The sequence below is a fragment of the Lepus europaeus genome, chromosome 4 (genome assembly GCF_033115175.1).
Source record: "Lepus europaeus isolate LE1 chromosome 4, mLepTim1.pri, whole genome shotgun sequence".
Taxonomy (NCBI): domain Eukaryota; kingdom Metazoa; phylum Chordata; class Mammalia; order Lagomorpha; family Leporidae; genus Lepus; species Lepus europaeus.
The window spans coordinates 139,477,791-139,504,278 of record NC_084830.1 but is presented as its reverse complement, the minus strand read 5'-3'; the positions used below and the strand labels follow the sequence as shown (position 1 = coordinate 139,504,278).

The 26,488-nt window shown below is 43.6% G+C and overlaps 1 protein-coding gene across 7 annotated transcripts in view; it reads left to right on the top strand.

The window, feature by feature from the left end:
• Positions 1–11,234: 11,234 nt before the first annotated feature.
• The window catches only part of ANKHD1 (ankyrin repeat and KH domain containing 1), a 149,632-nt gene continuing 134,378 nt past the window's right edge, over positions 11,235–26,488 (top strand). For all 7 annotated transcript variants that reach the window (XM_062189010.1, XM_062189014.1, XM_062189011.1 and 4 more), the window contains exon 1: positions 11,235–11,650. In XM_062189010.1, coding sequence (XP_062044994.1) covers positions 11,360–11,650 — 291 coding nt within the window. In that variant the 5' untranslated portion in view covers positions 11,235–11,359. The remainder of the gene's footprint in view (positions 11,651–26,488) is intronic.

The window sequence follows — 26,488 nt, the reverse complement described above, 5'->3', positions numbered from 1 at the left end:
TACTGGCCCTAATGCCTACTCCTCCAGTTACCCCTCTATTAGAAATGAGTGTGAAAACCAGAGGACCCCTTAAGGGTCTTTCTGACTCTAAAGTGCTGATTTACTTTTCCAGGCTCCATAACTTGTAAAATCAGCTGATTCTCGCTGGTAGGCTTGGTATCTGTTTCTCTCATTAGGAAAGAGCTCAGACTTTAAGATTATAAACTTTCACCATTAATGGTAGTTTCTTTTTCTTGACAGGCAAAGTGGACAGTGAGACAGACAGAGAGAAAGGTCTTCCTTTACCATTGGTTCACTCTCCAATGGCTGCCGCGGCTGGAGCATCGTGCTGATCGGAAGCCAGGAGCCAGGTGCCTCTTCCTGGTCTCCCATGTGGATGCAGGGCCCAAGCACTTGGGCTATCCTCCACTGCACTCCCAGGCCATAGCAGAGAGTTGGCCTGGAAGAGGGGCAACTGGGACAGAATCCGGCGCCCTGACTGGGACTAGAACCTGGTGTGCCGGCGCCGCACGCAGAGGATTAGCCTATTGAGCCACAGTGCCGGCCCATTAATGGTAGTTTCTAAAGTCTGTAGCAGAAATACATGGTACTATCCATGGAGAGCACCTAAAGAAGGTGGGTGAGGCTTCTAGGCTGCAGTGTGTAAGAGGAAATGTTAAAGATTGGGGATGTTTGGAGTGGTTAGCCTCAGATTTCCCAAGGGTGGTACGGTAGAAGCAAGGGTAGGGTTGTGGATTTCTCCAAGGGATCTATTGATTCCAGATTCTTAGAACCCTATTCATAACAAAGAGCTTGTATAATTGTGGACTGGGGGATTCTGGGCTGAACTCTTATATACTTGCTAGTACTTATTTCACAGTGTGATTTTCAGCTTTCACTTTTAATTAGTACCAAAGTGGGGGGAGCTCACAGAACTGCTATCGCTGATATTTTCAATATGTATTTTCCAGTGGATGCAATACACATAATGTATTCACCACAAATCAGCTTGGAGTGGGGGAGGAATGGCTTTATTTTATTGTTAACCAATATGACCTTTCTGCAAAAAGATGCTTGTGTTTTGCAAAAAGCAAGGCTACAACTTCACATCTTAAAATTTGTTTCTAGCTACAGAAAAGATGTCTGTGTTTCATTCAGCACATTCTCTCCTAAGGGTTTCTGGCTGACTCAGCAAGTCATGTTCTATTAAGGCTAACTTCTTTCAAGCATATTGGTTGAACCCATCACGTTTTCACTCAAAAAAGAATAGCTCACGGTCAATTTTCTAATAATATCAATAAATGTTCCACTTGATCAGCCTTCTGATTTTTATACCCAGTGATTTTTTTTTTCTGACCTTCACTTAACTCTTTACTGATTACCACAGTAATACATTACTTATAGAAAAACTGAGATCAATGGCCAGCACCGCGGCTCAATAGGCAGCACCGGGTTCCAGTCCTGGTCGGGGCGCCGGATTCTGTCCCGGTTGCCCCTCTTCCAGGCCAGCTCTCTGCTATGGCCTGGGAGTGCAGTGGAGGATGGCCCAAGTCCTTGGGCCCTGCACCCGCATGGGAGACCAGGAGAAGCACCTAGCTCCTGGATTTGGATCAGCGCAGTGTGCCTGTAGCAGAGCACCGGTCGCAGAAGCCATTGGAGGGTGAACCAATGGAAAAGGAAGACCTTTCTCTCTGTCTCTCTCTCTCACTGTCCACTCTGCCTGTCAAAAAAAAAAAAGAAAAAAAAAGAAAAACTGAGATCAAATAAACAAAAATCACTCACCATTACTATACATAGATAATCTGTCTCTACAGGATTTTGTGTGTGTGTACATTTTCAAATCAGTGGGTAAATAACTACAAGTGGATTGCATGGTAAGATTATGTTTAGCTTGTAAGAAAATTCTAAACTATCTTCTAAAGTGGCTGTACCATTTCTTATCCTCATCAGCAATGAATAAGAGTTCTTGTTTCTTTGCATCCTTGTCAGCAAATGATATTGTCAGATATTTATATTCCATTCCTTCCAATGGGTGAAAATAAAATTTAAAAAGATGATCTTGATATATAATGCCACATTATTAGAATGTTTGTATGGGGACCAGTGTTGTGTCACAGCAGGTTAAACTACTACCTGCAATGCCTGCATCTCATATGGGTACTGGTTCATGTCCCGGCTGCTCTATGTAGGATTCAGCTCCCTGTTAATGTGCCTGGGAAAGCAGCAGAAGATGGCCCAAGTATTTAGGCCCCTGCATCCATATGGAAGACCTAGATGAAGCTCCTGCTCCTACCTTTGGCCTGGCCCAATCCTGGCCATTATGGCCATTTGGGGAGAGAACCAGTGGATAGAAGATCTCTTTCTTTCTTTCTTTGTCTCTCCCTTTCTCTGTAACTATCCCTTTTAAATGATTTTTTTTTAAAGTCTGTATGAATTTATCTGGAGTAATTTTTGTTCTTACATTCCTTTGTTTCCTACATTTAACAAGGCATCAAGTCATGCTTATTCTTTATGCTTACTGAGAGTTCCTCTCTTTTTTTTTTTTTTAAAGATTTATTTTATTTACTTGAAAGACAGAGTTATAGAGAGAAGTTGAGCCAGAGAGAGAGATAGAGGTCTTCCATTCCACTGGTTCACTCCCCAAATGAATGCAATGGCCAGAGCTAAGCTGATCCGAAGTCAGGAGCCAGAAGCTTCCTTCAGGTCTCCCACGTGGGTGCAGGGGCCCAAGGAGTTGGGCCATCTTCTGCTGCTTTCCCAGGCCACAGCAGAGAGCTGGATCAGAAGAGGAGCAGCCAGGACTCGAACCACCCATATGGGATACCAGCGCTGTGGGCTGGGGCTTTAACCCACTGCGCCACAGTGCCAGCCCCAAGAGAGTTTCTCTCTTCTAATAGCCACTCTCCTAATCCAGGCCTTTATTAACTCACACTTAAGAGGAATGGCAACAGCAGGCTGCTTGTTTCCTAGATTCCAGTATCTCTGTTTCAACCCATTTCATAAAATGAAGCTAAAACAAAACAAATCATAATTTTCCTTTAACAATTTTTACCTTGGTAACTTGGCCTTTCAAAAACCATGATAGGTGACCTGTTGAACCACCAACTTAAAGTTCTCATTCCAGTATTCAGCGTTTCTTTAACCAAATTTCTATTAAGACAAGAGACAGGTACAGGAACGGGGCAGATAATCTCAGTCTACTCCCTCAATCTTGTTTTTCAAAGATATTTGAAGAAAGCTTATCCTGCAACACTGTACTCAGAGGTGGCCAGACCTCCCCCACCCCCAACACAATCTGTGAAGACATGGGCTGCCTGAGCAGGAATGGCCCTCCCACTCCTCTTCCATGCTCAGTAACCCTGCTACAAAAGCTCTGGCAAAATACTTGGGGTACGGGACAGTTTCTTTAGGGAACTTTATCTTCCCAGTCTCCTTAATTTGTTACAAGTAAATAAAGCTTTCCTTTTGAGCAACTCCCACTTAAGGCTGATGATTTAGGGGCACCCAAAGCATATGGAATCCTTATATCTGCTAACATTTCTATTTTATTTATTAATTTAAAATAGTTATGTATTACTTGAGATTCAGAGTTAGAGGGTGAGGGAGAGGGAGAGGGAGAGGGAGAGAGAGAGAGTGAGAGAGAGAGAGAGAGAGAGAGAGGAAAAGACACACACACAGAGAAGGAGAGAGAAAGAGAGAAAGGGAGAGAGGAAAAGACACACATACACACACACAGAGGGAGAGAGAAAGAGAGAGAGAGAGAGAGAGGAAAAGACACAGAGATTTTCCATCCCTTGGTTTACTCTCAGATGGTCACAATGACCAAGGCTGGGCCAGGTTGAAGCCAGGAATTAGGAGCATCAGCAGGTTTTCCATATGGGTGGCAGGGGTCCAAACACTTGGCCATCTTCCACTGCTTTTTCCAGACCATTAGCAGGGAGCTGGATAGGAAGTGGAGAAGCCTCGACATGACTGGCACCCATATTGGACGTCAGCATCACAGGTGGTGACTTTACCAGCTATCCCAAGTTACAAGCCTCTACCAACATTTGAAATCCCTTCTGTTTTCTGTTTACTGACCAGGTCAACTTTTTACCATCCATATTATATACAACTTGGAGATTTTCAACTGTGTTATCATTCCTATCATCCCTTTCCTGGAGTGCTTTACATCTTCTATTTTCTCTAAGTGTCCTAGCTCAAAATGCTCATAATCCAAGCTTTGTCCTAAATAAACTCACCCCCTTTTGACTTCTCTTTTACTTCATAACTACTCAATACTTCTGCAATATTTTGGCTGTCTTGAATTTGTCTTGAAGTTTGCTCCAGCAAACATTCTTAAATGTGTGTGGTATATCAAGTTAAGCCACTCCACTTCCTATCCTGCTCTCTGCTAATGGCCTGGGAAAAGCATCAGAAGATGGCCCAAATGCTTAGGCCCCTGCACCCACGTGGGAGATCCAGAAGAAGTTCCTGGCTCCTGGCTTCGGCCTGACGCAGCCTGGGCCATTTTGGCCATTTGGGTAGTAAACTGGCAGATGGAAGATCTCTCTCTCTCTCTCTTTCTGTTTCTAACTCTACCCTTCAAATAAATAAAAATAAAATTTAAAAAAGGATGTTTGCTATTATTCCAGGTGCTTTTTGTCTAATGAATCATCAGTCAAAAAGTATAAGTGTCAGGATAATTAGAAATAAGTACATTAAGTCTTTTTTTTTTTTTTTTTTTTTTTACTTTTTGACAGGCAAAGTGGACAGTGAGAGAGAGAGAGACAGAGAGAAAGGTCTTCCTTTTTGCCATTGGTTCACCCTCCAATGGCTGCTGCGGCTGGCGTGCGGCGGCCGGCGTACCGCGCTGTTCCGAAGCCAGGAGCCAGTTGCTTATCCTGGTCTCGCGTGGGGTGCAGGACCCAACCACTTGGGCCATCCTCCACTGCACTCCCTGGCCACAGCAGAGAGCTGGCCTGGAAGAGTGGCAACCAGGACAGAATCTGGCGCCCCGACCGGGACTAGAACCTGGTGTGCCGGCGCCGCTAGGCGGAGGATTAGCCTGTTGAGCCACGGCGCTGGTCAAGTACATTAAGTCTTTTGCTTGTGTTTTTTCAAAAGTACCTGTCCAATGCCATACAAAAATAGCAGGAATTAAATAAATGTTGGTTGAATTAACAAATGAAATAATTGTAACAGTTATTTCAAATATTTAGTTTTTTTTTTTTTTACACTATACTGAAAGTATTTTTGCTGAAGGAAGACTTAAAAAAATTTTTTTTAAGTATTTAAAGAAAAAGTATTTAAAGAATCTGTAATTCCACTACCCAGAGATAATTACTATTAACATCTTGGTTTTACATGTAACCTACTATAATATTGCTTTGCAGTTCTGGTATTTGAAGTGATGACTATGTTTTGCGTTGTGAAATGCCTCTGAAGTCATGAGCCTTTATAGTGTACTTCTAAAGGTCAATGGACACAAAGAGTCATTTCCAATATAGTCAGTACTTGATTCTCAGGTCTGAGAAATGCCCATCAAATCCTACTTCCTTGTAATCTTAATGCATATTCTTGATATGCTATTCTTTACTCAACAATTCAAGGGTTAAGGAATCCTAACAGAGCTCCAAGAAAAGAAGTTGGATATTAATTGTTCCTTTCTGGCCTATGTTGAAAATCTGAGTAATTTCACAAGAGGTATTTATGTACTCCTTGGAAGTTTGGGAAAAACATACTCTTGGCATTTAAGGTATATAATCAAATGGAGCCATATTATTTATTTGACTCATTCTTGTTGGGCAGCAGCAGGGACAGAACTTTCAGTGGGCAAGCAAGTCACATCTGTATCTGTATCCATACACAGACACACATGTACATTTCCCCTTTGAATAAGGGTGGGATCAGTAGCAGATTAAATTCTACTAAGTTTCCTGACTAATATAATATTTTTAGGTTGCTAGCTGAGGGTAGTGCAGTTGCAGTAAAGCTCCTTGATTTTTAACATGTCTGCTTCCTAGATGTTGCTAGACATCTTGCAGGTGTATTCAACTGTAGCCCAAACAAGTGGCAGCCCTAAGTCTAAATGTAATTTCAATTAAACCACCATGTGCCCAGTACCTCTGGGGAGACAGAGTAGCTTAGCAACTTAGGTATTACAGCACTGCTTGTTAATACCAGAAAAAGAAAGGAGAGAGGAAGGGAAGGAGGGAAAGAAGAAGGGATGGAGGGAGGATGTGATAGAATTGAACAATCAACGGAATACTATGAAGTAACAGACAAGAATGATAAAGCTCTTTATATACTTCATGGAATATTTCCAGAACAAAGTAAATGAAAAAGCAAGGTGTGGAAGTGTGTATATTGTTCCATTTTGTTAGTAACAGAAAAAACAGACATGTGTGAAATTGCTTACATATGTATAAAACCTCTAAAAGACTGTTTAAAAACCTTACATGGGGCCGGCACCGTAGCTTAACAGGCTAATCCTCCGCCTTGCAGCGCTGGCACACCGGGTTCTAGTCCCGGTTGGGGTGCTGGATTCTATCCCGGTTGCCCCTCTTCCAGGCCAGCTCTCTGCTATGGCCCAGGAAGGCAGTGGAGGATGGCCTAAGTCCTTGGGCCCTGCACCCGCATGGGAGACCAGGAAAAGAACCTGGCTCCTGGCTTCGGATCAGCACGATGCGCCAGCCACAGTGGCCATTGGAGGGTGAACCAACGGCAAAAAGGAAGACCTTTTTCTCTGTCTCTCTCTCTCACTCTCCACTCTGCCTGTCAAAACAAAACAAAACAAAAAAACCACAAAAACAAACAAACAAAAAACCTTACATGGTTTGTTTATGAGAAGGGATGTGGGTATTTAGCAGGCAAGTATTAAGACTGTTCTTCATTGTGTGTTCGTTTTGAAATTTGAACTATGTCAACATATTTACTATTAGATTTTTCAATGTGGCCTACAAAACTAACAATATAGTTGGAGAAGCCAAGAGAAAGATTTTTTTTAAATAATAAATTTACTTTTATTTTATTTGAAAGGCAGAGAAACAAAAAGAGAGGCAGAAAGACATCTTCAATCCACTGGTTCATGCCCCAAATGATGGCAACAGCCAGGCCTGGCCCAGGCTGAAGCCAGGAGCCCAGAACTCAGTTTAGGTTTCCCACGTGGGTAACAGAGACTCAAGTATTTGAGACATCATTTGCTGCCTCCCAAGATGTGCTGGATGAAGTTGAAAGCTGGATGGGAAGCAGAGTAGAAGGGTCTTGAGCCCAGTGCTCTGATTTTGTTTGCAGGTGTCCCAAGTAGGCACTAAGTGCACCAACTGCCCATCATAGGAGACCAAATTTCAAAATAAATGTTTCAACTGCTATAAAACAGGAGGATACATTTGAGGATAGTCAGACGTGACAAAACTGCCAGGGCTAATTAGCAGGTTTACAAGAAGGGTTTAGTGGTTGGGGTATGTCTACCTGATTGATGAATTTTCCTTATATCTGAGGGTACCAAAGAATCAATGTGATACAGTGGAAAGAATATGGGTATTGGAATCAGGCAGAAATCCCAGCTTTTCCATATACTGGCCTTATATCCTTCAGCAAGTTATTTCATCTTTTTGAAATTTTAACTTCCTTATCTGTAAAATGGATGAAATCTAATAGGATTATCGTAAAGGTTAAAGGATATAACATCTGAGAGGCAGAGTTACAGACAGAGAGATCTTCCATTCACTGGTTCACCCCCCAAATGGCCTCAACAGCCGGAGCTGGCCAGATCCGAAGCCAGGAGCTTCTTTTGGGTCTCTGACGTGGGTGCAGGAGCCCAAACACTTGGGTCATCTTCCACTGCTTTCCCAGGCCATAGTAGAGAGCTGTATTGGAAGAGGAGCAGCCACAGAATTCCAGCCGGCACCACAGGCAGAGGCTTAGCCCAATATGCCACAGCGCCAGCCCTTAAATTTGTTAGTTTTACTTCACCTTCTTTTCCACTCTGCCACAGCACCAGCCCCACTTCACCTTCTTTCCTTACATAGACGGAACTATATAAGAGAACAACTGGCATGAAGAAACTAAATACCTTGAGAAAATGCAGGTTACATGTAAAAGAACTGCATGTAGTTAAAGTCTCTGTATCTATGATTTAGTCAATCTTGGATTATGAGGAATTAAATTTCTTATTATCCCACAAGTTTTAAAAATTCTTGGGCTATAAATTCCTTTTTCTTTCCCTCTCTGAAACACGGTCAAAATGAAGAGAGATCTTTCAAACACAGGGCAAATATGCCCTAGGAAACATTTTGTTTTAGTGCTCATTTGTAACAAATATAATTTTAAAAAAGATTTATTTATTTATTTGAAAGAGTTACACAGAGAGAGGAGAGGCAGAGAGAAAGAGAGAGAGGGAGAGAGGGAGGGAGGGAGGGGGAGAGAGAGAGAGAGAGAGAGAGAGAGTCTTCCATCCACTGGTTCACACCAAATTGGCCACAACGGCTGGCTGTAGCTGCGCTGATCTGTAGCCAGCAACCAGGAGCCAGGAGCTTCCTCTGGATCTTCCCATGTGGGTACAGGGGCCCAAGGACTTGGGCCATTTCCTACTGCTTTCCCAGGCCATAGCAGATAGCTGGATTAGAAGTGGAGCAGCTGGGTCTTGAACTGGTGCCCATATGGGATGCCGGCACTGCAGGCGGCACTGCAGGCTAGTGCTAGGCTACAGCGCTAGCCGCAACAAATACAATTTTAAGGGGGATTTTGTAGCAGCCAGTGGTTCAGCCTTTAAAAAAATCAGTGTATTACTTTTCTTTTACTAGTAAATACCACTGTGAAGATATACCAAGACAAAGGCTACCCACTAAATCATATTTATAATTGATATTTTATATTCAACACATTGAGTGCGATTTAATATGGTCATCAAATATACTACTTGATAAGGCAATGATTTCTCTTTTCACACTTGTAAAACCACAGGAATGTCGTACATATAAATATATTAAATTGCATTTAATACAGACTATATAGCAGTCACCAAAATCTAGAAGACTGGGAATTCCTTCCATTCTGACTCAAATTACTGACAGGTGTCTCAGGTAAAGGTCCAGGTGAAACACAGATTATTGCTCAATCATATCTCTCTGACTATACTCATTGTTGGTTGCTAGGCTCTGAGTAGAGTGTATTTTTCCCTCTCAAATATCCAGGGGAAAATGTATCTAATATATCTAAATTGTATCTAATGTATCTAAAATTTCTTTCCCTCTGTCCTTGTGATTCATTTTATTTGTTTAAAGAATTTAATGAGTTTGTTCAGGGAGTTGCATCAGAAATTGTTTTTGTATTAGTGGTAGGAATGACAAGTAGTTCTTTGTAATGTTGCACCAGTCAATACCTGTTTTTGCCTAAGGATGTATCCTTACCAATTCTGGATAATCCTGCTTTGAAGTGGGTTGGGCAGTACTAGGTTTCTTTTGTTGGTGTTCTAAGTTTGGGATGTGACCTAGGCACACATGCTTTGAAAACTTAAAGGCACTGAGGATACAGGGGAATTAATTCCACAAATGCTAACTAAAGCCAGTATACACAGCATTTAAATCAAAAGAGTTCTATAGAATAGGTAAAAGACTTTTTTTTTTCTTTCATTTTCTACAACATATTTATTATCTAGAAAGAACATTTACCTAACATGTTCTGCTCATAGCAAATAATCCTTTGGATGAAAAATGTCAAAATGAGCAATTACAGCATCAAAGAAATGTTCACGATTTTCAGAAGTGTTTAAAAAAAAAAATGTCTTGCGGAATCAACTTTTAAAGCTGTTACAATTTTTTTTTATTCTTGGGCCGGGAGTTGTGGCATAGCAGGTCAAGCCTCCACCTGCACAGGCTGGTCGAGTCCTGGCTGCTTCACTTCGGATCCAGCGCCCTGCTAATGCTCCCTTCATCAAATTCTTTCCTTGTGATCTCTGATCACAGGATTGGTTGGAACGTGAGCATTTTCCACCCTCCTCTTAGAGGAGGGCAGACCCCCTCGCTATCTCTGTGCTGCATCCCAGAGACCTGACTGGAGTTGGTTCGTCGGGCGGGCCCCCGGGGGCAGGCCGAGAATTCCTGAAGCAAGAGGCGGCGGGATCTGAAACCCCGAGTCTCTGCTCTCGGTCGGGCACAGCCAGGTCACCGCCGCGTTCAAGCCCGCGGTCTTCCCACCTTCCCCGTGGGACAGTTCCCGGTACTGAGGGACGGCGCTGTCCAGCCCTCAGGCCCGCCGCCGTCCTCTGGCGTCCTCTGAGAACCGGGCCCAGCCAGGCGATCCCGCCCGAAGGCTGTAGAGCCGCCGCGCTCAGCCACGTCCGGCACGCGGGCGGGTCGAGTCACCCTCAGGGGGGTCATCCAGAGGAGCTCCCTCGGTCCCCAAAGCTCCGCGTGCTGGGCTCCGCTCTCAAGGGCCGGAGGCGCGGCAGGATCAGCCCGTGCTACCCCTCGTCTGTCCCCTAGCCTCTCCCGGTCCCCAACTCCCGCCTAAATTGCCAGGCGCAGATAGGTTACGCTGCCTCACCTGTCCCAGAGGCGGCGACCGTTCCAGTGACTGACGCTGTGCTCCTCCAACCAGACAATGGCAGGAGGGTGGAACCTCGCAGAGACTGATTGCTCCTTTCCTCCAATCCCCATGCAGCTACTCTGGCCAGTCTCGGCGCCCGGCAAAGAGCGACAGGTGAGAGCTGCGTTATCTCAGCGCCTCTTGCATCCAGACGTACAAGCCTCAGTAAGCGCAGGGTTAGGTCTACTCCAGATTTTACCAGTTCTTGTGGGTCATCCCTATAGCCGTCATTTTCATCAAAAGGGGAAATTTCCCAGCCCTTTCCCGTCACCTCAGTTGGGGGCGGGACGAAGAGTATCCCGCTCCGGCCAATTGTACCACGCGACGTCCTGTGACAAACTGACCGACACTTCATGGCGCCAATGAAGTTTCCCATTGTTAGGGGTCACTGTGACTGACCACAAGGCCAACTAATCCACTTTAAGGTCGTGACGCGATCGTCAGAGAGGCTGACCAATAGACAAAGAAAAAGGCCGGAAGTCGGCTCGTGGGTAGTAGAAGGCGGGTGTTCGCAACCGCCTAGGCCTGCGCGGGTCAACGCAGCTTGGGGGCCGCGAGCCAGCGAGCGGCGCGTGACGAAGAGCCTGAGCGACGGGTCACCGTGGCCAATGATCTGCTGCCGCCGGGGAGCTGCAGCCACTGGTGAGTCGAGTGGGCGGGAGGCAGCAGGTTAGGCAGTGAGAAGTTAGTGGCGCTGCTGGGACGGGGGAAAGGAGACGCTTCTTCCTCCTGCTGCTCCACTCGTTCCTGGGATCAGCGGAGGCGTTGGCCGCGAGTGACTGGGCTGCGTCTCCGGTTCCGCGTGCTAACCATGCTGACCGACGGCGGGGGCGGCGGCACCTCCTTTGAGGAGGACCTGGACTCTGTGGCTCCGCGATCCGCCCCAGCCGGGGCCTCGGAGCCGCCTCCGCCGGGAGGGGTCGGGCTGGGGATCCGCACCGTGAGGCTCTTTGGGGAGGCCGGGCCCGCGCCGGGAGTCGGCGGCGGCGGTACGGGTGCAGGCGGAGGGGACGCGGCGCTGGATTACAAGTTGGCGGCTGCGGTGCTGAGGACCGGGGGTGGAGGTGGTACCTCTGGCAGCGACGAGGACGAGGTGTCCGAGGTACGGCTTCGGGACCCCCGCCTGCCACACAAGCGTGAGGCGTGGACTCTTTTTGGGGTGGCACAGGGCTGGGGTCAGCCTCGCGCGTCCCGGGCACAGTGGTTCTCTGACAGCACTGGGCTCCATGGCGGCGCTGGCTGCGGCGCGGGCCTAGTGAGCCCAGGGCTTACGCCTCAGCTCGAGCGGGACGGCTTCCCGTCCCCGTCTGTAGACCCACAATGGGGAGCCCTTCGGGCTGTAAGCTTCGCGCGGGAACAAGGACTGCTCAAACTACCTCCCGCCCGCCGAGCTGTGGAGTTGGGGGCGGGGGGCGGGGTCTTGCCAGAGTCCCTGCCCTTGGTACTGAGAGAGACAGAGACAGAGAGACACTGACCGAGCTGGCTCGCTCAGGGAGCGTTTTTAGGCTGTGCCTCTCTGCAGAGTCGAGGCGTACGTTTATTTGCCTTAGGCCTTTTACGGAGAGTTCTTATTTTCCCTGTTGAGTTTGAGGCAGGTGAGTATTAAGGAGCGCTCAGCCTTTACTCCGAAAAATCACGTGACTCTTGTTCCTGCGACGTTTTTGTGAAGTTAGACAGGAAAAGGAAGTTCTAGCGCATCTTGGCCTTCGGAATTGCTGGGTGGCAGAACTCTGAGGTTTTTCAGCTTTGGGAAGATGAGGCGTCCATTGGGCACCTTCTGCAGTGAGTGATGCTGGTTACGAGGTCCATCATTTCTTTTAATTCTCAGATGCACACATGGTTAGGTCCGAGCAACCTAGGATGGTAGGCACCCTTTTCTTTTAGGCTCCAGGGAACAGGGGGGTTTTATTGGCATATATAAATTTTTTCTCTTGACTCTGGCTTGGGTTTAGCCCTGTCCTGTGGTGACTGTTGTTTTAAGTGCTCGTAGTATACCTTCCATTTTGGTTGTTAGGTGCCTGGTTCATCCCCTGTGACCAATTATTTGAACCTCTGGTCTTGGTAGTAAAGTATGGGAATTTCTCTGTGTGTACTAACAATCCTGGCTGCTGTGTTTGAGAGGCATAAGGAGAAATTTAGTGTGTTGCAGAATAGTTAGTGCACTGTCTTTTCACTCTAGTTCTGTACAGGGATTTCCTTCGATTTTAAACCTTAGCACGTTCTGATCCTAGCATTCTGCTTGGAAAAAATGCTGTTTGAGTTTTAAGGGGTTTACTCGCTTGAGTTTATCTGTGAGTTTTGCTACAAGGGAAACAACTTCTACGTCAAGACAAGACATGGATTTTATCCGAGTAGGCAGTTATGGTGAGAGTCTCCAAAGCACTTCTACTTGGGCTTGTGAAGGGCTTCTTTTTTTTTTGACAGGCAGAGTGGACAGTGAGAGAGAGAGACAGAGAGAAAGGTCTTCCTTTTCCATTGGTTCACCCTCCAATGGCTTCTGCGACCGGTGCTCTGCTGCAGGCACACTGCGCTGATCCAAAGCCAGGAGCCAGGTGCTTCTTCTCCTGGTCTCCCATGCAGGCGAAGGGCCCAAGGACTTGGACCATCCTCCACTGCCTTCCCGGGCTACAGTGAACCTTGATGAGAGACGAACCTAGAAGACGTGTACTCTTTAGCTAGGAATTTAGAGGGTTACCTTTAGAGTCCCAAGATTAGAATTTTCCTTTGAAACTTGGAGAATCTGAAAAAGTTCATTTTGTCGACGTGATGAAAAGAGAGTGTCCTTGATTCTTTGGGCCATTTTTACATAATTGTCATGGGTAAGGTGACGTTTGCTTTTATATGAGTATATTCTTTTTTTTTTTTTTTAAGATTTACTTACTTACCTGAGAGGCAGAGTTACAGAGAGAGAGGTCTTCCATCCGCTGATTCACTCCCCAGATGGCTGCAATGGCCAGAGCTGGGCTGATCCGAAGCTAGGAGCTTCTTCCAGGTCTCCCATGTGGGTGCAGGGACCCAGGCACATGGGCCATGCTCCACTGCTTTCCCAGGCTGTCAGCAGAGAGCTGGATCCTAAGTGGAGCAGCTGGAACTTGAACTGCTGCCCATATGGGATGCTGGCACTTCAGGCTGATGGTTAACCTACTATGCCACAGTGTCAGACCCTATATAAGTATATTCTTAAATTTCTCTAGAAGTGGAGTGCTGGTGAGCTTCCAAAGTTATAAATCTTTCTCTTGTCCTCTCTCCACCCAGGAGAACTTCAAAATGTTCACAGAAAATGGAATTGAAAGATAAGTTTATTTTGATGCAAAAATAATGAGATCCATGCATATGAGGGGACCTCAGAAAGTTCTTGGAAAACTTAAAAAGGTAGCACATTTTCCATGAAATTAAACAAATTAAAAAATTTATCAGAGTTCCCTTTTGCTGGTTTACTCCCCAGATGCCCACAACCTCCAGCCTGGGCAAAGCTGGGAGAACTGGGAGCTGGAAACTCGATCCAGATATCCTACAGGAGCCATAGTAACCCAATTACTTGGGCCTTCTCCACTGCCCCCCGGGGTCTGCATCAGCAGGAAACCGGGGCAGGAGTTGGAGCTGGAATCCAAACCAAAGCATTATGATATGCACTATGAGCATGTTAACCACCTGGCCAAATACCACCCCTCCTTGAACGTTTTGAAGATTCCTTATATTTCTTTCATTTGGAGTTTCCGTTCTGTGTTGTTAAAACTATGGGCACAGTCCACACCTTTTGTATTTTATTGCCATTTAGTTAGAAATCATATGTTGATTAGTATTTAGGCATTTTAAATATATATATTGACCTCATTTTTAGAATGAAGTTTTCTAGGGTACTCACAGACTATTTAATCTAATCTAAGGTGATCCTCTGTGTGTATGTAGATTTTTTTTAACCTGTGAAGAAAGAAAATTATGTTTTTGTGTCCCATTTTCTCCTATATTGTATAAAGAAATTCCTGGAGTTTCTATGCTTTGCTATAAAGCATGTTTAATAGGGAATAGTTTATGTGTTTGTGAATGGAATGACCCAACAAATGTCTTACCTTTTTTGTTTTCTCTTTGACAAGATGTACTGTTTTCTTCCATAGTATTGCCTTTGAATTTCCAATGTGAAGAGATCATAAGTAACGCTGTTCGAGAAATACTCAGACTGACATTGATGGATAATATAAAATCCTCATTTTCATCTTTCCTAAATATTTTAGAACCAAGTACCTACACATCCAGAAAGATGATGAGTTGGTGTGTAGTTTGGGAGTGAAGTTTATCTTATTCCCCAAATGGAGCAGCAGGACCACGTGAGAAGTGAGTGAGAATTGTGGAGACCTAGTATATTTGCTGTAGAATTAGTTGGAGTCCTAAACGTTTTGTGTGCAGAGGAGTAGATACTGTAAGGACTTCTTTTCTATCATCAGAGCCAAGAGCTGAAAAAAAAAATACTGTGTTCCCTTGCTGGTCAAGTCAAAATAACTTTTAGTTCAAGGAAGGGACTAAGGTATTTTAGCAAATTCTTTATATTGGAATTTTGCTGTCTTAGGGAATGCCACCATTTGGGGATCATTGGTTTTTGTTGCTTTATACATTGGGATAAATATTTGTTTTGTGTTTCTTTCTTTTTTTTTTTTTTTGACAGGCAGAGTGGATAGTGAGAGAGAGAGAGACAGAGAGAAAGGTCTTCCTTTTTGCCATTGGTTCACCCTCCAATGGCCGCTGCGGCCAGCGCACTGTGCTGATCCGAAGCCAGGAGCCAGGTGCTTCTCCTGGTCTCTCATGCGGGTGCAGGGCCCAAGCACTTGGGCCATCCTCCATTGCCTTCCCGGGCCATAGCAGAGAGCTGGCCTGGAAGAGGGGCAACCGGGATAGAATCCGGCGCCCCAACCGGGACTAGAACCCGGTGTGCTGGCGCCGCAAGGTGAAGGATTGGCCTGTTGAGCCATGGCCCCGGCCTGTTTTGTGTTTCTTCAGTCTTGCTGAGCATGTTCCTTAGCTGTCTAAGGCCTTGAATATAAGAGTCAGAGCTTGCATTGGGTCTTATTGAAATATACCTATTGTTCACAATAGAGATCAGGTTAAAAATTCCTTAAAAACTAGTTTTTAAATGTTAATTTTTTTTTTCAAATTGAAACAGATTTTAAAGAAAGGACTTTACTATGATTTAATTTTTCTGTCATAAAGAATATATGCACATACTATATGTATATATGTGTGTGGCATCCTCCTTTAAAAATTGTTACAAAAGTATAGTCATGGTGAAAAATTCAACAGTGTAGATAATAAACATAAGTTGAAAAGTAAGTTTTCATTCCCACCCCCAGTGACCCTTCAAATCTCACTCTTCAAGGTAACCAATATTAGAATTTTTCTTTGAATAAATTTTCTAGGCCTGTCTATGTAGATATTTGTATAAGTTTATACACGTACACTTTAAAGGCTTATCAAATTAAATAGCATAGCTTTATATCAGACTTAATTTTCTTGAGGCAGAGGCTGTATTTACAATTACATAAAATCACACAAAATTGTGAACAGCTCTGAAATTATAGCAAAACCTTTATAGGGATTTTTTTCATCTGAAAATTACTTTTAAAGGCAAAAGCACAAATCCTGGCAGGCGTTGGGACACAGTGGATTAAGTCCCTGCTTGGAATGCTTGCATTCCCTATTAAGAGTGCTGGTTCAAGTCACAGCTGCTCTGCTTCCTGTTGATGTAACCTAGGAGGCACAGATGACGACTTGGGTGCTTGAGCCCCCTTCCCATGTGGGAAACCTGCATGGAGTTCCGGGATCCTGACTTGAGCATGGCCCAGACCTGACTGTTGTGGACCTTTGGGGAGTGAACTAGTGAATGGAAGATCTGTCTCTGTTTCCGTCACTCTACTTTTCAAATACACTTTTTTTTTTTTTTTAAAGCACAGGTTATATTTACATTTTGGATATTCTTTGTTAGTTCTTTATTATGAGGAGCCCTCCTATGCATTAGCAGCATCTGTGACTTCTAACCGCCAGACCCCAGTAGAACCCATCCACTGTGATAGCCAAAAATTCTTCCGGATGTTGCCAAATGTATCCTGGGGGCAAAATCACCCTTAATTGAGAATCACTGGTGTAGAGGCCACTGTTTCCATCAGAGATGGCAGTTTTGTCATGAATACTCTGTATTCAAACTTCAGGTAAACAAGGTGAGTCACAGCTTTTAATAGCATCTCAGAGCTTATACTCCTGATGAACAAGGAGAAACTGAAAGAAGGTGCTAAAAGGTTTAATGTAAAACCAGCATGTGTTGCTGTCAGTTTTCTATGGTAAAAATTAATATTTTGTGGAACTTTCACTTAAAACATACAGTTTATAAAAGGTTATTACTATCCATCAAAGTGAACTTTAAAAAAAAACCTTACTAAAGAAAACCTTATGGATGCTTTCAGTTTGTTCAAGGTAGAAGTAGCTTTATTCATCATTTATCACTAGTGATCAAATAGGAAATATAACTTTGCTTTTTAGTGGACAAATTTTGGAGATATTAGAAGTGGCGATTGAAGACAAAAAACTGTAATTTGTTATATACTACATTAGTCTCAGCCTTGCACAGGCTTCATTCTGTAAGGCATTAAGACTTTATATATAAACTGATAATATTGATGAGTCTGATTTTATGAATGGTGGGTCAGTGCATAGTTGATTCATGTGGGTAGGAGGAAAACTTTGTGTGAAACTTGAAGTATAAGGCATTTTTTTGTTTTTTGTTTTTTGAGGGGTTGTTTATAACCTTTTCAGTAAGTGATTACGTTCCTATAGCTCCTAAATTGAAGTAATATGAGTAGATGCAGTGAAGTCTTGATCTCACCCCTGCTCTCTGCCTTCTACACTTTTCATATATATCATTTCAGAATTTCTTTATGAGAATCTAAATATGTACTTTTATTTTCCACAAAAAGTAACATACTAATCATGTGAAAATTTTAAATGGTAAAATTGAGAGGGATTTAGACTCTTTTATTTTTAAGATTTATTTATTTGAAAGGCAGAATTACAGAGAGGCACAGGCAGAGAGAGAGGTCTTCTGTCTTCTGGTTCACTCCCCAGATGGCCGCAACGCAGGAGCTGTGCTGGTCCGAAGCCAGGAATCAGGAGCTTCACCTGGGTTTTCCACATGGGTGCAGGGGCCCAAGGACATGGGTCATCTTCTACTGCTTTCCCAGGCCATAGCAGAGAGCTGGATCAGAGGTGGAGCAGCCGGGACTCCCAGCTGGCTCCCATATAAGATGCCCGCACTGCAGACGGCGGCTTTACCTGCTACGCCAAAGTGCTGGCCCCCGTATTTAGACTCTTAAAAGTGATGAGTTGTGTTATGAATGAAGCATGGGATGGATTTAAGTGCATTTGTTTCTGAACCTGTTAGTAGAGTCATGATGGACTGACTAGATGACCTCTGAAACCAATTCTGGCCTATTAATTTGACGATAGATAAGATAAATAGAATATGTTGATTTAAAGAAAAGCAAAGCAATTTTAAAAATCATTAGTCTTGAGTTGGCGAGTATGGAACCAAAGTTGTAAGAAATAAAATCAATTTTTTTTATGCACTGTGAATGAACTGTTAATATAGCTGTCCTCTCACACCTTATTGATCACATTTCCCTCTCTTGTTGCTTGTCTATATAGCCATAGAATCTTGGTGATAATCCTATCTCATCTCATTTTAGGTAACTGCTACCATTTATTGAATGCTTATTATATGCCAGTACCGTACTAGATTCTTTGGTTATTTTATTTAATGGTTTCAACACCCCTTTGAGGTAGGTATTATCTACATTTTTATGGATGAATAGAGTATGTTCAGAGAAATAATGAATTCGGAAAACAAAAAGGTGGTTAAAATGTTACACAGCTAGTGAGTGGTAAAGCTAGAATTTGAATCTATTATTGAATTAAAAGCCCATGCTACTATTTTGCTTCTTTACATTAAGAGCTAGGCAAAGTTTTTGGTTACTAAATACTGTTTCTGCATTAATTAATTGAAATGAGGAATATAAGGACAATGTAGAAAATTTCATCATGAAGCTAATTTTTTAATTTCTTTGTGTTTGGAGATTATGCTCTTCTGTTTTATAAAATAGATGTTAAAAGTATCTGCATTTGACTAAATATCAAATTGAAAACTTTATGTCAAGACTCTGTAAAGCCTGAAAAGTGTGAGAACCACGGAACTAAGGGACTTGACCAGGATTACACAGCTGATGTGTAAGCAGTCAGCAGAAGATAGATCATGTGACTCCCATTCTAGTTATCTTTCTTGTTAGATTGTCCTGGTGACTATCTTTTTTCTTATGGGTTATATCTATGAATTTAATTTAGTTTACGAGTACTTACCTCAAGCTGGCATATAATCAATTTATAGTTGGCCGTTTTGGAAAAATTTTATATTATTTAATTAAATTGCTGATAGCCATTAGATCAGCATATTAAGAAGACATATCTTTGAGTTTCAGTAAGTATAGGAGGGGCATTATTTGTAGGTAATTATATTACAAACTTACTTGAAAAGTTCAGAACTTTCATTATTTTGAAAGGATTAAGGAATAAGTAAAACCACTGATAGAGGAAAGCATATGCCTTACTTTATACCTTTGCCAATATAGGAAACAGTGGCTTTGCAATATTGTCACAGTCCAGTTCTTTTGTAAAAATTAAAATTCCTGTGTGCTGTTCCACTGGTAGTTACTGACATGGTTCTTGTGAATGAAAGTCAGTTGCCTTATGATTGTCTGGCTTAACTATCTTTCTGCCCAGTTCATCCAAAGAAAATATAGTTGTATATAAAGCACTTTTTTCTTTGCTGAACTGAGATTTGGTAACTCTGTTTGCCAAGAGCACATTTTGATTTTTTTTTCCCATTACATTTTTTTATTCTTGCAAAATTTTCTTGTTTCTGAATAGGTTGCAATTTCAGTAGTAGGAAGGGTTTTTCTTTAAAAATGTGGATATCCCACTGCTTCCTAGTGATTTGGTTTATTTATATTAGTATGCACTTTTGAAGAGAGAAAGGCAAATGTACCCCTAGGAATTAAACTCTAAGAACTAAAGAATTAAACTAGAAGACAACTTTTTAAGTTGCCAAGGTAAGTTTAATTTGTGTGTTTGTAATGAGGATAGTTAGATTGAGAACATTTTTTTAACTGTGGTAAAGTATTCATAATATACAGTTTAGCATTTTTATTTTATTATTTATTTATTTATTTGAAAGTCAGAGTTATTTATTTATTTGAAAGTCAGAGAGAAGAGAGGCAGAGAGAGAGAGAGGTCTTCTATCTGATGGTTCGCTTCCCAACTGGCCACATTGGCTGGAGCTGCACTGCCTCCTCCGGGTCTCCCATGCAGGTGCAGGGGCCCAAGGACTAGGGCCATCTTCGACTGTTTTCCCAGGCCACAGCAGAGAGCTGGATCGGAAGTGGAGCAGTCAGGTCTCGAACTGGTGCCCACAAGGGATGCCGGTACTTCAGGACAGGGTGTTAACCCCCTGCGCCACAGTGCCGGCCCCAACGTTTAGCATTTTAACTGTTTTTTTCTTTGTGCTTTTAAATTGTGACAGAATATATAACAAAGTCTACCATTTAAACCACTTCACCTTGTTGTAACTGTTACCATTGGCCATCTGTAAAATTTTTAGTCTTCCCAAAATGAAACTTTGTAGCTATTAAACAGTAATTTTCCAGTTCTCTCTTTCCCAGCCTATGACAACTCCCCTTCTACTTTCTGTTTGAATTTGACTACTCTACATACTTGATATAATTGGAATCATGCCGTATTCGTACTTTTGTGACTGGCTTTATTCTATTAGCGTAATATTCTCAAGGTTTATCTAGTTGTAGCATGTGTTAGAATTTCATTCCTTTTTGAGGTAAATAATATTCTATTGTTTGTATACTCTATTTTTTTCTATGCTCATCTGTTAATGGACAGTTGGGTTACTTCTACCTTTTCCCTGTTGTGAATAATGCCACTGTAAATGCAGGTGTATAAATACCTCTTTTAGACCGTGCATTCAGTTCTTTTGGGTATATACCCAGAAAAGGAATTGCTGGATCATGATAATTCAATTTTTAATTTTTTAAAGGAACTTCCATACTGTCTTCTGTAGCAGGAATGTGTAAATGTTCCAATTTCTCTACATTCTAGTCAACACTTATTTTCTGTTTGTAGCTGTTTGTGTTTTTTTTTAATTTTATTTTTTATTTTTTATCTTTTCACAGGCAGAGTGGACAGTGAGAGAGAGAGACAGAGAGAAAGGTCTTCCTTCCGTTGGTTCACTCCCCAAATGGCCGCTACGGCCGGTGCGCTGTGGCTGGCACACTGCGCTGATCCGAAGGCAGGAGCCAGGTGCTTCTCCTGGTCTCCCATGGGATGCAGGGCCGAAGCACTTGGGCCATCCTCCACTGCACTCTCGGGCCACAGCAGAGAGCTGTCTTGGAAGAGGGGCAACCGGGACAGAATCCGGTGCCCCAACCAGGACTAGAACCCGGTGTGCTGGCGCTGTAAGGCGGAGGATTAGCCTATTGAGCCATGGCGCCAGCCTGTTTGTGTTTTGATAATAGCTATCCTCTGTGGTATGCAGTGGTGTCTCATTGGTTTTGATTTATATTGCTCTGATGAGTGGTTATGCATTTTTTCATGAGCTTATTGGCTGTTTGTGTATCTTTGGGAGAAATGTCTATTCACATTCTAAAACACATTTAAAATCTAAGTTTTCTTTTTCCTAGGTTTTTATTTATTTGAAAGGCAGAGAGATAGAGACAAAGAGATCTTAAATCTGCCAACTCACCCTCCAACTGCCCACAATATCCTGGGCTGTGCCAGTCTTAAGCCAGGAGCCAGGAACTTGATCCTGGGTCTTCTACATGGGTGGCAGAGACCCTAGTACCTGAGCCATCACCCTGCTACTTCCCAAAATGAGCATCAGCAGGGAGCTGGATCAGAAGCAGATGAGCGGGAACTAAACCAGGCGTTCTGATGACAGATGTGGGCATTCCAAAATCTAACCCTCTGTTCCAAATGCCTGTCCCTGGTTGTTTGCTATTTAGTTGCAGTAGTTCCTTTTATTAGTTCCTTATCAGATATATAATTTGCAAATTCTGTGGCTTACCTAGACTTTAAGATAATTTTTTTCTTTTGTTATCTGTGCTTTTGCTGTTATATTCTTGAAGTCATTGTCAAGTATAATTTTTTAAAAAGATTATTTCATTTATTTGAAGGACAGTTAAAGAGAGAGACAGAAAGGTCTTCCATCCGATGGTTCACTCCCCAGATGGCTGCAAAGGCTGGAGATGCACACGAAGCCAGGAGCCAGGAGCTTCCGCTGGGTCTCCCACGTGGGTGCAGGGGCCCAAGGACTTGGGCCATCTTCTGCTGCTATCCCAGGCCATAGCAGAGAGCTGGATCAGAAGAGGAGCAGCCGAGACTAGAACTGGCACCCAGCGCTTCAGGCCAGGGCTTTGACCTGCTGTGCCACAGGGCCGGCCCGTCAAGTATAATTTTTTTTTATTTATTTTTTATTTTTTTTATTTTTGACAGGCAGAGTGGACAGTGAGAGAGAGAGACAGAGAGAAAGGTCTTCCTTTTGCCGTTGGTTCACCCTCCAATGGCCGCCGCGGTAGCGCGCTGCGGCCGGCGCACCGCGCTGTTCCGATGGCAGGAGCCAGGTGCTTCTCCTGGTCTCCCATGGGGTGCAGGGCCCAAGGACTTGGGCCATCCTCCACTGCACTCCCTGGCCACAGCAGAGAGCTGGCCTGGAAGAGGGGCAACCGGGACAGGATCGGTGCCCCGACCGGGACTAGAACCCGGTGTGCCGGCGCTGCAAGGCGGAGGATTAGCCTGTTGAGCCACGGCGCCGGCCAATTTTTTTTTTTTTTTTTTTTGACAGAGTGGATAGTGAGAGAGAGACACAGAGAGAAAGGTCTTCCTTTTTGCCATTGGTTCACCCTCCAATGGCCGCTGCGGCCGGCGCATCGCACTGATCCGAAGCCAGGAGCCAGGTGCTTCTCCTGGTCTCCCATGCGGGTGCAGGGCCCAAGCACTTGGGCCATCCTCCACTGCACTCCCGGGCCACAGCAGAGAGCTGGCCTGGAAGAGGGGCAACTGGGACAGAATCCGGTGCCCCAACCGGGACTAGAACCTGGTGTGCTGGCGCCACAAGTTGGAGGATTAGCCTGTTAAGCCACGGCGCCGGCCCCGTCAAGTAAAATTTTATGAAAATTCTCTTCAGCATTTTCTTCTAAGAGTTTTGTAGTTTTAGCTCTTAAATTTTATATGTATGATCCATTTTGAGTTAATTTTTTATTTTAAAATTTTATTTATTTATTTATTTGAAAGGTAGAATTACAGAGAGGGAGAGATGGAGACAGAGATTTTTCCATCTGCTGGTTCACTCAAATAGCCACAACTGCTGGGGCTGGGCTAGGCTGAAGCCAGAGGTCTGGAACTCTATCCAGGTCTCCCACTTGGTTTCAGGGGCCCAACCACTTGAGCTAAATTTTGCTGCCTTCTTAGGCACATTAGCAGGAAGCTAGATCAAAGGTGGGCAGCCAGGACTTAAACCAGAACTCATAGGGGTTGCTGGTATTGCTCTGTTGGGTTACCCCGCAGCGCTAATTCAGGCCCCTATTGGTGTTTATATGTGGGTTTTCTGATCTATTTCATTGTATGTTTGTCCTTATTGCTAATACCACATTGTTTTGATTTCTGTAGCCTTGTATTAAGTTTTGGAGTAAGTGTTATTTCAACTTTGCCCTTTTTCAATATTGTGTTGGCTATTCAAGGACTCTTGAAATTTCATATGAATTTTAGGATGGGTCTTCGTATTTCTTCAAAAAATGACTTTGGGGGGGGGGGTTGGCGCTGTGGCATAGCAGGTTGAGCTGCTACCTGCAGTGCCAGCATCCCATGTGGGTACCAGTTCAAGTCCTGGCTGCTCCACTTCTGATCCAGCTCCCTGCTAATGTGCTTGGGAAAGCAACAGAAGATGGCCCAAGTATTTGAGCCCCTGAACCCACATAGGAGACCTGGAAGAGGCTCCTGGCTCTGGAACATCCCAGTTGTGGCTGTTGGCAGCCATTTAGGGAGTGAACCAGCACATGGAAGATCTCTCTTTCTCTTTCAAACAAATAAATCCTGAAAAAAAAAAAAAAAAAAAAAGGACATGGATTTGATAGTGATTACATGAAATCTCTAGATCATTTTGGATGAGAACACGTTTTGATACAAATCATATGTAATTACTTCATCACAGATAATAGCAAATCAAAGGGTTTGAGCTTCGCAAAATACTAAAAAGCATCTGTAGCAGAAAAAGACTGCTTGACCATTACTGATGATCTCCCTGAAGCCATTAAACTCAAATAGCCTATAATTCTTTATTAGTTTTTTTTTTTTTTTTTTTTTTTTTGCAAGCAGAGTGGATAGTGTGAGAGAGAGAGACAGAGAGAAAGGTCTTCCTTTTCCGTTGGTTCACTCCCGAATGGCCACTGCGGCCGGCATGCTGTGACTGGCACACTGTGCTGATCCGAAGCCAGGAGCCAGGTGCTTCTCCTGGTCTCCCATGCGGGTGCAGGGCCTATGCACTTGGGCCATCCTCCACTGCACTCCGCTGCAGGCGGAGGATTAGCCTATTGAGCCACAGCACCGGCCGGTAGATGTTTTGTATTTTTTCCTGATTTGTCCTTATTTCCTTGTTAGTCCTTGATTAGTTTGCGATTGATCAGACTGTTTCATATATTGGTTATATGCTATTTTTTTTGACAGGCAAAGTTAGACAGTGAGAGAGAGAGAGACAGAGAGAAAGGTCTTCCTTTTTCTGTTGGTTCATCCCCCAAGTGGCCGCTACAGCTGGCGCGCTGTGCCGATCCGAAGCCAGGAGCCAGGTGCTTCTCCTGATCTCCCATGCGGGTGCAGGGCCCAAGCACTTGGGCCATCCTCCACTGCACTCCCAGGCCACAGCAGAGAGCTGGACTGAAAGAGGAGCAACCGGGTCAGAATCCGGCACCCCAACCAGGACTAGAACCCAGTGTGCTGGCGCCGCAGGCGGAGGATTAGCCTAGTGAGCCTTGGCGCCGGCTGGTTATATGCTATTAAGAGTACTTTTTATCCATTATGTGAATAGAGATGAGTTCATTTTGGAAAAGCTATTTCAATATTATATTAAACCTAAATGTATTAACCTGTAGTATATTCTCTAATGATGTAGAATTTTTTTTTAAAGATTTATTTATTTATTTGAGAGACAGAGTAACAGAGAGAGAGAAAGAGAGAGAGAGAGAGAGAGAGAGAGAGGTCTTGCATCCACTGGTTCACCCCCTAAAGGGCTTCAATGGCTGGAGCTGGACCAATCCAAATCAGGATCCAGGAGCTTGTTCTGGGTCTCCCATGCAGGTGCAGGAGCCCAAGCACTTGGGCCATCCTTTGCTGCTTTCTCGGGTAGATTAGCAGGGAGCTGGATCTGAAGTGGAACAGCTGGGACTTGAACTGATGCCCATATGGGATGACAGTGCCACAGTTGGAGGCCTAACCTACCATACCACAGCACCAGCCACAGTGATGTAGAATTGAGAGTTTTAACTGGCATTTTATGAAATCCCATATCTGTTAATTCCTTGACTGTTACAATTTGAAGGGATGTTCAGCTCTTATCAGCCTCTAGTTGTATTTCTTTTCTAAGTATGTACTCATTCTTCTGTAACATTTCTACATTTTTGTTTTTGCCTTTTAAAGATTGAACAGTTGGTAAATTTCATAACATATGAAACCATCATTACTAAAGAGAAAATTCCATAAGGGGTAGTGGTCCAAATTATGTTAGATACATTCTTTTCTTTTGTTCCTTTTTATTTTGATACAGTTTTAAAGTTCCTGGAAAGTTGCAAGATTAATACAAGGAACTTTTCCCATATTCTTTTACCCTGGTGACCTGCATTGAGTTCTTGGCTCCTGGCTTCTCTCTGGCCCAGCCCTGAATATTGCGGGAATTTGTGAAGTGAAGCAGTAAATATGAGATCTGTCTTTTACTCTTTTTCTCTGCCTTTCAAATAAGTAAAAATAAATAAATTTAGAACATAAAAAAATTGTTTTGAGAGAGAACTCCCATCTACTGACTCACTCCCCAAATTCCTGCAATGATGGCAGTTGGGCTGTGGCCAAAGCTAGGAGCTGGGAACTCAATCTCAAGTCTTCCTTGCAGGTGCCAGCAACCTGGTTACTTGCGTTGTTGCTGCTGCCTCCCAGAGTCTGCATTGACAGGAAGCTGAGGTTGGGCTGGAGCTGGGAATTGAACCTTGGTACATCAGTTTGGAAATTGAGTGTCTTAACTGGTAAGCTGAATGCCTCCTTGAGTTAATTTCTGTATAGAATGTGAGGTAGAGATCCAACTTAATTCTTTTGAATATAGGTATTCAGTTGTTCTAGCACCATTTGTCAAAAAGACTATATTTCTTTGCTAATTGAATTGGTTTATCACCCTGTTCGAAAATCAGTTGACTGTAAGGGGCTGGTGTTGTGCAACATGTTAAGCTGCTGCCTGCAATGCCAGCATCCCATATGAGTACTGGTTTGTGTCCTGGCTGCTCCACTTATGCTCCAGCCCCCTGCTAATGTGCCTGGGAAAGCAGCAGAAGATTGCCTAGGTACTTGGGATGCTACGTCCCACACAGAGAACTGAATAAATTTCTTGGCTTCTGGCTTCAGCTTGACCCAGCCCTGGTCATTGCAGCCTTTTGGAAGGTGGGCTATCAGATGGAAGAACTCTGTCTCTCCCTCTCTTTCGCTGTAACTTTAGCTTTTAAAATAAATAGATGAATCTAAAAAAAACAAAACAAAAACAAAACAGAAAAAAAACAGTTGACTGTAAATGTGAGAATTCTTTTCTGAACTG